This window comes from Uranotaenia lowii, chromosome 2 (genome assembly GCF_029784155.1).
Source record: "Uranotaenia lowii strain MFRU-FL chromosome 2, ASM2978415v1, whole genome shotgun sequence".
NCBI classification, from domain to species: Eukaryota; Metazoa; Arthropoda; class Insecta; order Diptera; family Culicidae; genus Uranotaenia; species Uranotaenia lowii.
This window is the reverse complement of record NC_073692.1, coordinates 24,165,844-24,180,998: the sequence shown is the minus strand read 5'-3', so window position 1 is coordinate 24,180,998 and position 15,155 is coordinate 24,165,844. Positions and strand designations below refer to the sequence as shown.

Below are 15,155 nucleotides of genomic sequence, written 5' to 3'. Positions count from 1 at the left end.
AATGTGAGTAGTTAATCATGCTATGCTAAGCTAAGCTAAGCTAAGCTGAAACCAATAACAAAAACTTGAAAAAAATTTACTCGTGTAATTTGTTTACAAGTATTCCGAAAAAAAGTTGTTCTAGCCCCCCGATCGTTTTTTTTTCTTGAAAAGTGTGTTGGATAGGAGAGAGTTTCTTCTAAAATGTGGCAAATTGTCAGAGATGCCGATATTTTTTTTTCTTTTCAAAGGTAAAACAAAGACACCGTAAACTAATTTCTGAATTTAATAGCACATCTCAAAGTTACATATAGGTAAAGTTTGTTTCACATAGAATCTGGTCGCATCTTTTCATTTACTGCAGCGCCCCTAGTTGTCACATCGCGAAAATTTCATCAAGATTGAAGTAGTCAGTCAAAAGTTATCGACGATGGAACGCGAAAGGCGAGAGAAAATTCTGCACACTCACGTAGAGAAACCGACGTGGTCAGAGGTAAAGATCGCGAAATTCCTAAAATATCCAAACTCGACTGTAAATTCGGTGCTGCAACGTTACCGGGAGACTCTTAGGGCAGAAACACAGTGCACGCGAGCGAGCGAGCGAGCGATTCTTGAATGAACCTGTAATGAATTTCGCGCGAACATTTTTCAGGATTGTTCACAGTGCACGCGACGAACGCGATGCGATTTACACTGAGAAAAAACTAAATGGATAGGAAAGGAAAGGATATTTATATAAATCAATTTAAAGGAAATTGGTAGAAAACATTTTAAAAGGTTATTTTTATTTAAATCATTATAAAATAATACGAAAGTGACATTCAATTAAAATTTGTAACAGCGTCATAAAACCATCCAAGTATTTATTTTTCATCGCTGAATCCCAAAACGACGTCAAATTATGATGACCTGACATCTATCAAACATTTTCCAAGTGTCGATAATCGATAATATAAACAGCTAACTAGAATAATAAAATAAATTTATATTGCCGATAGAGTTCAAATCCACGTCACGTGACTCGCAGAATAAGCACCAAAGATTTTATTTCAAAAACATTTTAATGAAAGATAAATTTGCTATAGAGTCATATTTATTCTTTTAATTTTATCGTTATCCTTGCTTATGTTACAAATTGCACAACTAAAATTTACCTTTTTCTGGATATAAAAAAGAAAATTTCAACTACCTTTCTCATAAATGAATGAAAAAAGTTAAAATCAACTTTCAAGAGGGTTGGAAAAAATCCTATCAGTAGTAAGTGAACTTTACTAAAGGGTCCGGCACCGTTTGTCCAGTACATAGGGCCTCCTAAGAAGACCTCCACTGTCGACGAACCGGAGCCAGTGGAGATCTTTCAATTATAACAAGTTTAAAAATAAAAACATAATTAGATAGTGATTGATGTGTTTCGTTTTCGAAAAAAAAAAATTTTTTTCACTACCAACCAAATAAAATATTTTCACGAAAACATTGTATTACTCATTTTTATACGTTATGATAGTACTTATTGGATATTTTCCGAAACAAATAAAACCTCTGGGCTTTTAAAGTGATTTATTTGGAATTAAATTTTTTTTATCCTAAAAGACTAACATTTGGGTGCTGAAAACTCATCCTATAATGTTCTGTGCTCAGCAGTTGAGTTTTTTTCTCTATTTAAGGATGCCAACAATTGGTCAAGGGGTTTTCATTGTGAGTCCAGGCAACTGATTTTAATCTGTCAGCCGTGTTTCTTTTCCAGTCGACATATTTTGAACTGTGTATGTTGCTTTGCAACATTCCTGGATGCTTGAAAATCATAATTATAATAATCTAAGATGAAAGGAAATGAAAATTCATTAGCTTTGCAGCTATTCCTCCAAAATTTCAATTTGGTTTAAGAAATAATTATTTTTCACCTAACCTGCTCTTGTTTAAAATATTTGAAAAATAACAATACTTCAATCACAGAGAACAGACGTACAAGCTCGAACAAACAATCTTCAGAAAAGTGTGTAAGAATATGAAAGCTATCATCAGAAAAATACGTTAAAAATTGACTGAAAACAGTGCCATCTGTTGCGCCGTTCAAAAGTTACAAATCAACTTTTGAAGCGCTCAGTTTTCGAAACGGCGTAGTCGTATATTAAGTCATGAACAAATTTACCAACATCTCAGTAAAACTGACGGCTTCAATTTATTGCTTGATTAATAAAATAAGAATTACCTTTAACTTGGCAAAATTTTCCTGTTTTATTTAAGTACTACTTTGGCAGAGAATATCTGTCATTTTTTGGATTAAGCTTAAGCACTTCTTGAACGGTTTTCGAAGTCAGAGGAAGCAGCGGCTATTTCCAATCAAATAAGAACATTCTGGACCATCATTCTCACCAAGCAGAACTGATTCAAAGCATCTCAAAGCGGGTTTCATTCTCGTGTCACATTTGCATCCCATTGTTCGGAATTTAGTACTTCTTGCAAGTTTGAAGAAAATAGCGAATACATTTTAGGATACTTACATTTGTTATGCAACATGACGAATGTGTTACGAAAGTTCATCAGCGATTTTCTTGAAACATGCCAAGTAGCTAATAAGACCTGTTCAAAACTTTTTTCAGTTCTGTTCTGACAGTTCTCTTTGGTGCGTTTGGAGACATCTGGTGTCCCAGCCAAAAAACAAAAATTGGTTCAAAAAGAGCGTTGGATTAAAGACACACGTTTCGTGGGCTAGCTTGTACGTCTGTTCTCTGTGCTTCAATTTCTCTCGGAGAAGTTATTTGTTCTAAAAGAAAAGTTAAAGACGGCATTTTCCATATAAAAGTCAAGTATGTTTTTTTTCGATCCTTCAATGCTTGGCGATAAAATATATTCACAGTGTTTAAATTTTTCCCCCGAAGTAATGTTTTTTTACAGCAAAAAGTAAATTGATCATTTCAAATTCATCGTTCCGCAAAATTTTACGAACTCCTCTTGAGAAATTGCCAGTCACTATTTCGTCCATACTATCGACAAGTATATGCTGAATAAAATTGATAAACTAGATAGTTTAAATTCACCACTACTTCGAGTTCATTTAACAAGTTAGTTGAACCATCGAGGAAAATCTTTTTTTTTTTTATTATTTAAAAATAGCGCGATATGTTTTCAAATAAAACTGCCGAGAAATAATCCCAGTGCATGTTCATATGAAGTTTGGGTGAACCAAAACAAAGTATTCGCGCGACTGCTGCGACGGATAATTTTCGAAATGGTATTTCGCGCGAATATTACGAATCGCGTCGCTTGCACTGTGAACGGTCTCCCAGTTTTCAACGTGTTCAAATGAGGCGCGGTTCTTCGCGCGAATCGCTCGCTCGCTCGCTCGCGTGCACTGTGTTTCTGCCCTTACGATGGGTCGAGCAAAACAAACCAGGCGTAAAAGTGGAACATATGACCGGAAGCTGCGAGCAAAGGTCATTCGATCAGTTCACAATAATCCTGGAATCTCCTTGCGTGATTTGGCGAAAAAGTTCAAGACGAACCACAGTACAGCTCGAAGAATTTGTTTGCGAGAAGGCTTGCGGTCGTATCATGCTAGCAGACACCCCAACAGGACGCTGAAACAAAACCTGGTTGCCAAAACCAGGGCAAGGAAGTTGTACGAGAAAGTGTTGACCAAGTACAACGGATGCATTTTGATGGACGACGAAACTTACGTCAAAATGGAATTTGGACAAATACCCGGTTACAAATTTTACCTTGCGAAGCGTAAAGGGAATGTTGCGGGAAGATTCAAGTTTGCTTTCGCAGATAAATTTGCTCGTAAGTTGATGATTTGGCAAGGGATCTGTAGTTGTGGGAAGAAGACTAAGATTTTCATCACTGGGGACACAATGAATGGAAATGATTACAAAGAAGAATGTCTCCAGAAGATGGTTTTGCCATTCGTTCGGTCCCCCAAAGGTCCGGTGAAGTTCTGGCCTGACCTGGCAAGCTGCCACTATAGCCGGGATCTCGTTAAGTGGTATAAGGAGAACAAGATCTATTTTGTTGAAAAAAAGTATCAATCCACCAAACTGTCCGGATTTTCGTCCCATCGAAAAATATTGGGCAATAGTTGAAGGCAAACTGTAGAAATGTGGCAGAACCATGAAAAAACCCGCTCAAATGGAAAAGTGGTGGAACAAGATGGCGAATGAGGTTACCAGCAATACTTTGCAGAAAATAATAGGTGGTATCACAAAAAAAGTTCAAAAATTCATCCGAAAAGCTGTCGAATGATTTTTATGTATTTTTTTCCTTAAAGTGCAATAAAAACCCTACAAAATGACATTTTTACTTTTGTTGTACGCTATTTCTTTGCGGAGAAATGATCTATTTTATCCGACCAGATTCTATAAGAAACAGACTTTACTTATTTACGTTGATACAAAAAACCAAATTTTCTCTGGTTGGGAAGAATGACAGCTTGTTGTTAAATTCCTTGAAAAAAAAAATTAAATTTTCTAGTATTTTTCATTCAATATTACCCTCAACTAGACTGAAATTCAATCATGTTTTTCGGCTTGCAGCTTCAGTGTTATCCTCAAAAAACTTTATATAAAGCCAAAAGAATGGAAAGCCAGGTGTTGTCGATACCGTTGGAGGAAAACACTGTTTTCTGTGTTGTCTGTGTTCTTACCGAGAAGATGAGGATACAATATAAGGGTTTCCTACTGATGATAACTCTCACTGAGGAACTGTGTAACATAGGCGCAGAATAATTGGTAAATAATTAATCGGATGGATCACTTCTATCAACGGAAGGCGAGCACGTTTTAGCCTTATCTCCAATTGACGTTTATCACTTGTTATCATTCTGCTCTTCTCCGTGAGTGATAAGATCACAGATGTCGCCGGGACTCACTTCTCAGCAGACGTTGGCACAGTGGGCTCGTCAACATCCCCCCCTCCGTGTAGTCTCGGAGAAATCCGGTCTTTTTCGGCAGTTGATGTCTGAATGTCGAGCAAAGCTAAAACGGTTGCTGGGCGTCGAACGATCCCGTTTTTTGTACGCACTAACGCCTGCCGTACTTGGCCATCGGTACCCTTGAAGACCTCCAAAATACGTCCACGTTCCCATCCATTGCGATTGCTTTTGTTGACCAAGATTACCAAATCTCCGGCTTCCAGTGGTTTTACTGTTTCAAACCATTTTGTTCTGCGCGCTATCGTTGGCAAGTATTCTTTGATCCATCTGGTCCAGAATAGATCGGTTAATGTCCGTGTCAAGCGCCAACTGTCGCGTAGCACACGTGGATTAGATTCGATGATGCTGGAAGGCTGGGTGATGCCCTTTTCCCCATATAATAGAAAGTGGTTGGGTGTCAGGGCTTCCGCATCAGTGTGGTCTAGTGGAACATAAGTCAAGGGACGAGAATTGACGATTGCCTCTGCCTCCAGTGCAACTGTTTCCAAGACTTCGTCATTCGGGTGCTGCGGATGATTACCTATCGCTTCCATTGCTGTCTTTATAGACCGGACCATCCGCTCCCACACACCTCCCATGTGAGGAGAGAGCGGCGGATTAAAATGCCATTGGGTGTCGGTGTTCGTGAAGGTTGCTGCGCATTCTTCGTTGATGTTTTGGATTGTTTCCCGCAGGACGTTACAGGCACCCCGAAAGTTAGTTCCGTTGTCGGAATGGAAGGAAGCAGGTGAGCCACGGCGTGCTATGAACCTTCGTATCGCTAGTATGCAAGAACTTGTGGAGAGGCTATAGACAATTTCCACGTGCACGGCTCGGATCGTTAAACACGTGAAGAGACACACCCATCGTTTTACTAGGCTTCGACCCTGCTTGACCATAAGCGGTCCAAAATAGTCAACTCCTGTGTGGGAAAACGGTTTGATGTGGGGAGTCAAGCGTACTGCTGGTAAAGGAGCCATTCTAGGCGGTTGTGGGCGTGCCTTGCGGATCCTACAAAGCATACAATTTTTGCAACTCTTCTAACTACTACACGCAGGTTTGGGATGCGAAACCTTTGATGGATTTCATTACAAACCGTTTCATTATTTTGATGCAAGAGTTGATGATGGTATTTTAGAATCAACAGCTCAGTGAGGGGATGGTTTTTTGGTAAAATGATTGGGTACTTTGCTTCGAATGAAGTGTTCGGAGCTGCTCCTAATCGACTGTCCATCCTAATAATTCCCGCACTGTCCATGAAGGGGGATAGGTGATAAAGCGAACTAGATTTAGGAACTGTTTCGCATTCTGTTCGATTCAAGTTACTTGCCAACAGATAGTACTCGTCCGGATAAACTTCGATTTGAGTTTGTCTCCATAGAAATGTCTCGGCTTCTGAAAGCTCGACTGAACTTAGTGGGCCGGAAACAACTTCTTTCTTAAACTTTTTAACCGCTCGAAGGACATACGTTGTAGCTCGTAATAATTTGGTCCAGCGAGGGAATCGTGTTACGTCGATGAGGGCCGGCTGATATTCATGATGATGCAGGAATGCGGACCTGAGTTCTTCTTCAGGTAAGGATCCAATTTTTCGAGCTGCAGGCCAAAATTCTTCTGACTTTTTAAGGAAATCAGGTCCAGTAAACCAACGACTAGACGAATCCAGACTAGGTCCATTTCCCCATTTAGTAGCATCGTCAGCCACGTTCAGTTTAGAGGGCACATAGTGCCATTCAGAAATCGATGTTTTGGATAAAATTTCTCCGATACGGTAAGTGACAAATTGATGGTAACGTCGACTGTCTGACCGCAGCCATGAGAGAACCGTAAGAGAGTCCGTCCACAGATATTTTCGTTCAATAGAGAGTTCTAATATTTCCGACAGTGTCTCTACCAAACGAGCCCCCATCAAAGCAGCTTGCAATTCAGACCTGGGCATCGATATTGGCTTCAAGGGTGCTACCTTGGTCTTCGCAGAGAGCAAGGCACAGTGTGCATTTTCACGGTACACCATGCGTAAATAGGCTACGCAGGCAAAGGCAGATTCGCTTGCGTCAACGAACACATGTAGTTGAAGACCGCTGAGATTAGAACTGGGAATTCCAGGGAAAAAATAACGAGGAACAGAAACTTGATTTAACTGAGCTAACAGTCGACTCCAGCGGTGCCAATCAGCTCGCAATTCTTCGGGCAGGATATCATCCCAACCCGAGCCGTATTTCCACACCTCTTGCATTAACACCTTACCGTGCACTACGTAGTGTGCTATTAAGCCGAGTGGATCAAAAATGCTCATAACCGTACGGAGCACTTCTCGTTTGGTTGGTGTGCGTTCACTGTTCAGGATCCGCTCGATGGCTGGCTGCATATTTGCGCTAAAAGTGAACAGATCTGGCCGGGGCTTCCACATCATTCCCAAAACTCTTTCAGCTTTTTCCGGATACTCCAAACCTGGTTCCAAATTGAGATGCTTATTACTATCCAGGCAAGTGACTCCTATTCTCTTCAGCACTTCTGAGGAGTTCGACAGAAAGTTTCGTATTTCAAAGCCTCCAAGTGAATGTACGTGTCTGACTTCCAGGATTTGTTGTACCGCTTCGTAGCTTGTGTCCACACTCGCCAGATAGTCGTCGACATAGTGCCCGTTCACAATAGCATCAACAGCACGAGGGAATTGTGCAGCATGTTCTTGAGCGTTTCTGTTTTTGATGTATTGGGCGATACACGGAGAGCAAGAGGCTCCGAATGTGGCAACATCCATCACGTAGATCTGGGGCGTTTCTTCGGGTGAGCTGCGAAATAGAAACCGCTGCGCCTGTTTGTCTTCGTCTCGTATGTTCACCTGGTGGAACATTTCTTTAATATCCCCACATATGGCTACACTTCTTTGGCGAAATCGCAACAGAACGGCCGGGAGTGATGTCACCATATCGGGGCCCTTCATTAGCAGGTCGTTGAGTGATATTCCATTAGTTTTGGCTGCCGCGTCCCAGATCAGTCGGACTTTTTCCGGTTTCTTCGGGTTGCGCACGACTCCGAGGGGTAGGTACCAGACTTGATTCGGGTCTGACTTTGCCAGCTCTCGATCAGTGATTTTATGCGCGTAGCCTTTTTCTAAATAGCTTGCAATTTGGTCTCTTACAATTTGCTGCAAAGGGGGATCTTTGATGAAACGTTTATTCAGACTGGATTCACGACGTACTGCTGTTGGAAAAGTGTCTGGAAAGCAACGGTACTTGTATTTCCAGAGTAGTCCAGTTTCGAAACGGTTGCCAATTCGTCGGGTCGTTCGCTGAAGGATTTCCAAGGCCCCCTTATCTAAGTTCGAATCCAGTTCTTTGGTCACCAGGGTTTCTTCCATCTTAAAGAAACGACCGATCGAATCGTGCAGATCTTGATTTTCAAATTGTTGCGCTGAGTGTATATGCAAGCCCACTTCGTTGGTTGACGTTTTCTTCTGCTTGCCATATACACACCACCCCAGTCGTGTCTTGGTCGCCACTAAGTCATCATGCCGACTTTCTCTAGTGTCCAGAGATGTCAACAAACGAACATGTTCGATTCCGATAATTAAGGCCGGCCTGACGTCGGTATAGCTATTTAGCGGAAGACCTTTAAGGTGGGGATAAACCTGCTGCATGGCTGTGTAATCAAATGACTGTTTCGGCAGCTTCAACTGCTCGACTGTTCGGACGTTATTCATCGAGTACTTTTTTGCGGAGTTTCGCCCGGAGATTTGGACAGAAACTCGCTGAGAACCTTTTTCTTCACGAGAAATATCGCTCGTCCATGTCAACCAAAATGAATCCGCAATTCCAGTAACTCCCAGCTCCGCCGCAATTGATGCGTCCATCAGCGTTGATGAGGACCCATCGTCAAGGAATGCATAGGTTTCCAAGCTCCTCCCCTCATAGTGTAAATCAATAGGAAGATATCGGAACAGTGCATAAGAGGTAACGAAATGATGGTTTTGATGAGAAACTTCTTCCTGTTGTCTGGATGGTTCAGCAGTGTTGCGATTAAATCTGTTGGTGGTACTTGAGTGCAGCAAGGCATGGTGTCGCGCCCGGCAACCATCAACGCCACACTCTCTTCTTGAGCGGCACGGTCCATTTTTGTGGGGTATTAAGCAGGTTTGGCACATTCTTTTTCGTTTTACCGCATTCCATCTACCATTCACGTCGAGGGCCTGAAATTGTCTACAGTTGACAATTTCGTGGTGTGGATCCAAACAATAAACACAGCGCTTAGGGGGTGTTGGATCAATTTCTGATTCGGGTTCTAGTTCTTGGTTTTCGATATGGACATTAAGTTTTTGCTTTTCTCGTCCGGATTTACCCGACCTTTCGGTGCAAAGATGCAAACTGTTTGGAATCACTACATCGGCTGCCACTGACACTTGCTCGGAAATAAATTCGCAGAATGTCGACAGATTAACTGTAATTTGTTGCCGCTTAAAGCGAGACCAATCCATCTTTAATTGTGAGGGCAGCTTTGCTACGAGCTCGCGCAATAACATTGGGTTCGACAGGTGTTCATTCAAATTCGCTACGCTCATGTGCTCAATCGCGTTCTTTACAGCGAGTCCAAAAGTTATTATAGACTGCAAATTGTCCGGTTTCGGTGGTTGTATATTTTGCAGTTATTGTACCACTGAGTAAAGCAAAATTTCCGGGCGCCCAAACAGCATCTGGAGTGTATCGAGGATATGTGGTACCGAGTCGGGAATGTGTAACTTGCTCTTTACTGCTTCTAAAGCCTGGCCTTTGAGACATCGCTGCAGCCTAGCCAAGTTTTCAGCATTGGTTAGGCCACACGATTCGGTGCTGTCTTTGAAGGTACAAATGAATAAAGGCCAATCCTGCGGATCGCCTGTAAAACTGGGTAGTTCTCGATGCATTAATTGTCGCGCAGCTAGTTGGGAACTTGTCAGACTATGTTGCACAGGCCGTTCATTAGTTGGTCCTGGATAATTTCGCTGAACAACGTTCGAGGGCGGCGTTTTCACAATCTCAATAGTATTTGCATTAGTGAGCGAAGGCGGCACCTCGTAAGTTGGCACAACCGTCGGAGTGGGCACGGAAGATCCAGGATGAGTGATCCAGGTCACATTCGAAGAGTTTCTCAATGGTACACAATATGGATCGGAAGCGAAAGGCATACTTCTGTTAGAAATGGGATCCAGCATAGCACGAGGGTTATCGTTAGAATTGGAAACTGCCGATTGGGGTAGATAAAATGATGCTTGCCCCTGGTGCCTTGGATCCTCAATAGAGATCACCTGCGAATGAACCTGTGCCGGGGTCCATCCTGTTCGAAGACCTGGTTCTTCGGTGATAGCAGATAATGGCCTTCTTTCGATCATTGGGAGGAGAGGATTTCTCATTCCAGAAATGTCTGAAAGACTACCGAACGATCCTGATGCTGAAACTAAAGGTGCAGGATGATCAGCTACTTGATTGTCGTTCAGTGGATATATTGTAGATATGTTTAGACTTTGTGATAGCGGTACATTCAGATGTGTTGTGCTACTTGAACTTGTGCGCAGCTGTGAGGAACGGTATGTCTCGGGGAGGCTCACCCTTGGAACAAGGCGAGACCAACAGTGTCTGCAGCTATCAACGGTTCTATTCGTAAATCGGACAAGCTGCCACACAGGCTAGGTAGAACGACTGTAGGTAAAGCAGAATGGCTCGTTCCGGGATATGGTGTGGAGGCCGATTTCGGTACTTGTGTTAATGTAGGAGGGCTACTATCGTGAATGACTGTGTTCTTTTTCGACAAGAACGTAAGAGCTGCCGAGGCGGGTGCCCTTTGTTCGATGGTCTTCGGTTGCGGTGGAAACTCCCATGCTGCTACTCGTTCTGTTGCTACTTTCACGGGTTCCTTTGTCAACCAACCCTCCACGATTCGTCTGCTTCTATCACAACTTGAGTTGCTCCTATCACTTCTGTTAGTGGATTCTTCACGTTGTACTTCATACTTCTGTTTAAGATACTCTTGTTGAATCTGAAACCTTTTCTTGCGAAATGCCCGTCTTTCATCCTCCTCCTCTTGTAACTCCTGCAACTCTAGTAATCTTTGTTCCTCTAACATTTGCAGGTTTGTTTCAATACGTGACGATCGTTTACTTATACGTGAACGTGCTCGCGAAGGATTCTCGACAACTTGTATCCCACCAGTACATGCGTTGCATTTCCAGGTTCTCTCTGTCGCCTCAATAGATTCCGATACCCCAGCACAATCATAGTGGGCCCAATTATCGCAATTATCGCATCCGACGAGATTCTCAGCACTATCCGGACGACTGCACATGGAGCAGTTATATGCCACAGGGGTTTCAGTAGCGGTAATCTCTACGCTTTGGCTGGCCATGATAGTTGAATTTTTGAAGAAAATGTTGTCGATACCGTTGGAGGAAAACACTGTTTTCTGATAGCAGATGCTTCAAACTGCAATTAACTTCGTGTTTATTAAATAGGTAGGAATGAATGAATATCAAAAAGGGAACTTACAATTCAAGTGTATATAGGTGATTATACGGATTTCCAAACACTGACTTCAAAATACTTGGCTGATTTTCCAGTTCCTGTCTACATTATAAATATGAAACTACTGTTGTATATAAAGATAAGTCTGTGTTCTTACCGAGAAGATGAGGATACAATATAAGGGTTTCCTACTGATGATAACTCTCACTGAGGAACTGTGTAACATAGGCGCAGAATAATTGGTAAATAATTAATCGGATGGATCACTTCTATCAACGGAAGGCGAGCACGTTTTAGCCTTATCTCCAATTGACGTTTATCACTTGTTATCATTCTGCTCTTCTCCGTGAGTGATAAGATCACAGATGTCGCCGGGACTCACTTCTCAGCAGACGTTGGCACAGTGGGCTCGTCAACACCAGGCATAGAGTTGATATGCATTGAATAACATAAGAGATATTGCTATTTGAAATGTTAAATTTTCGTAGATCTTCTTTATTTTATGTAACAAACTTTAAATTCAATCAGATAAGCCAAGGTTTTAAACATTTTACATGCTAGACTTGCAATATTTTCGCTCAAAAAACGTGTTAGTTCCGAATAACCATATAAAACCGTGCCTAGAAAAACTGAGCAAAATCAATTCGCATTGAAAAACTTTAGCGTAACAGTGTAATAATTTTTCGATGATTTAAAGAAAGCTTATCGAAAAATATCATTGAGGTGATGATGAATCGCACTGTAGGCCACACAATTTTACCTTGAATTTATCCGCTGACTTCAATTGGCTTTATGCACCAGTAGGTATACAGTATCTTTCTCACTACCGTCAACAAAGATTCTCCTTCGTAAAATCGTATTATCGTTTTAGTAAGTTATACCATTTTTATTCACTTTCAGTGCACACTGACTAACAACTTGCATATTAGATAGATTTGGCGACTAGGTCTAGTAAACCTTGATATTAACAACAGTGTTTAGCACCAACCACCATCTCCAAAAGCAGATGAGGACACTTACCTGGCATGACGGCTCAGCTGTCCACTTCTGGGGTCCCGTTTCAATACGAACGGCAATCGATTGGACACCACGATCAGGCTGCTCTTGGTTTGTGCCTCCTGGGGACAGGTGATCGTTATCTCGCACATCCGCTTCGCCTCCTCCAGCTGTTTTGCTTTAAATACGGTAGACATTTTGGGGGGAAACTGTTACTTTTTTGTACCTCTCAAACAGTAGGTCAACTGAGTTATCGCACTAGTCAGTTCTTTTTGGGGAACATAGTTTTCACAATCGGTAGGAGGAGAAATAAAAGTTCCTATTTCGCGTACACCAGTTTTGCACCAAATATGTTTAATCACTGCGCAAAGTCCCCTCAAGGGTCAAAAGTTTACAAAGTTGATAAGAACAGAAACCCAACGAAAAGGACACACAGGAACAGGACCACCGACCAAGAGGATTCGGGATGCTTCCTCCAGGGCAGATGAGATTCAACTGACTTCCGACAGCGAACCGCGACTACTGATAAAGGACCTTTACTTGTCTTTCTGATTTGCCTGGATTGATCCGGAGCAGTTCGTTCAACAACAACAACAACCGTCCCCGGATTGGATTCTGGCTGGGCTCGTGCACTGATTACAGAATGTTGAACGACGAGGACGACTCACCGCGCATAAACAGTCAACATCATTCTTTTGCGCTGCTGGCTTCAGAACACCGAATTGTGCGAGTCTCACCTCAGTGTCAAAAGCGTCATCATTGCCAGGCAGGCAGGAGGAGTCGCACAGCCGGTTGATCTTCTGCTGGAATCTATCGTTCAAACAGGATTGTCTATATTTACGAAACAATATTCGTTTTTTCCCTTATTTCGATCCTCTTGCGCCAATGAAAACATAGGATTTAAGTCGCGCTCCCCGACGACGTGCCGTGAATTGAATGCAGCGATTGCCGTACGAGGCAGGGGAAGATTCAAAGTCATGTTTAATAGGGCTTATCTATGGCTAGTGGCGTGCTGATAAGGGCCTTTTATTAATTCAGATTTTGTGCTAGTGTTGGAGAGCGCATTGGAGAGGACAGTACCGCGGACCACTCAAATCACCGCCCTATGGAGCCTTTCCGGTTCGTGCGACTAACGTGAAGCCGGTGTCTTTACTACTTGATTTATCATAGTGCAAATAGAGTATCACGCCCGTAATTTATAGGCAAACAAATCTAGCTTTCATCGATAGTGTGGGGAAAGATTCAACCAATTAAAAGATCAAATGCGGTTGAAAAGCCCATCTGTGGACTACACCTGTTTTTCAAATGGATTTTTTTATGAAAGAAATCAATATGAATTTTCAATCCGAAATCAAAGAATGATTCGGAATCTCAACAGATGGATGTTAAACCACTGATGATCAGTATTTTTGATTCAATCTCAAGATATTTTTCAACTAGCATCAATATTTTAAGGCGAATCAGCTGTAATGTGAAACTCACATTGTGAGATTTTTTTTTCTTGTAGGGGAGAGCCCACTGCGACCAGTAATTGATCTATTGTGTTAATTACCCCGCGTTTATATATGATATCAGCAAATATATTAAAATAAATATACCTCACTCTCAGCCTTCTCCATACATCTCATCAAGGACACGCATGTCAGCACCACCTACTGACGAAAGTTCTTACTAAAGCCACTGATCGTACCACCATCACTACCTCTAGCAGCAACAGCGCCATCTACACGTCAAAAATCTGCCAGAAGTAGTTCAGATTGTCGATGTTTATACATGGTAGTTAGAACTTTCTCCATAGGATGGCGTGCTTGATGTGTCGCCTTGTTTTTTGAAGAGTGAGGTATATTGATTTTACTATATTTGATATCAGGCTCACCTGCACTATAGGTTGAAGTGACAGTTGATTGTTGACTGAGCATTTTATCGCAATCGGGTATGATATCAAAGATGTATGATATAACCTTCTTAGGGCTGATATGCAACCATTTTTCTTGTACGCTTGTTAACTTTGCCCCAAGTACAACGCTCTCTCCTATTTGGAGGGCGCAGCAGTTGCACAGAAGATGCTCTGCAGTTTCTTTTAGAACCCGCAGAACCGACAGTCATCGTTTTGAACAATGTTTATCCGTTTAAGATGTTGTTTTGTTGGACAATGTCCGGTCAAGAGACCTGTGTAAGTACTTAACTCATGCTTACTTAAGTTCATGTTTTGCGCTTGGTTCAATAAATCTTTTCGCCTGAGCTGCTCCCTCTGCTGTTCTCCAATTAGAGACAATAGTGGTGCTTTCCCAGTTCTTGAGTTCCATATCCAAGGCACTCCTCGATACTCCCCAGAAAGGTTCAGGTCCAATTAACAGGCCCTGCGATTCTTCCCTAGCTAGCTGGTTTGCTTCTTTGCTCCCTAGGATACCGCAGTGGCCTGAACCCCAGAATAAAAATACTCTGTCCCGTAAGGCCAGGATTCTTAGTGCAACAATACACTCCCATACTAGCTTGGAGTAACATGTGAACGTACTTAGTGCTCGGAGAGCGGCCTGGCTGTCAGAGAATATATAGATATTTGTGTACCTTTATCCTCTTTACAAACAGACTAAATCGCATTCTAGAATTGCTTGAACTTGGAATACTGTTGGCCAGTTTCCCATAGGAATTGAGATCCTGAGTCTAGGTCCGAACACCCCTGCCCTAGTTCTATTATCCATTTTTGATCCATCCGTAAAGAATTTTATCGATCCGGAAGGAACCGCAGGCCCACCTAACTCCCACACGTCTTTTGCACA

At 42.2% G+C, this 15,155-nt stretch overlaps 1 protein-coding gene across 2 annotated transcripts in view; it reads right to left on the bottom strand.

The window, feature by feature from the left end:
• LOC129744253 (uncharacterized) overlaps positions 1-12,902 on the bottom strand; it is a 33,465-nt gene extending 20,563 nt beyond the window's left edge. The window contains exon 1 of one of the 2 annotated variants that reach the window (XM_055736686.1): positions 12,400-12,902. In XM_055736686.1, coding sequence (XP_055592661.1) covers positions 12,400-12,572 — 173 coding nt within the window. In that variant the 5' untranslated portion in view covers positions 12,573-12,902. The remainder of the gene's footprint in view (positions 1-12,399) is intronic. The other variant, XM_055736687.1, reaches the window with a different exon arrangement.
• Between the last annotated feature and the right edge of the window lie 2,253 nt (positions 12,903-15,155).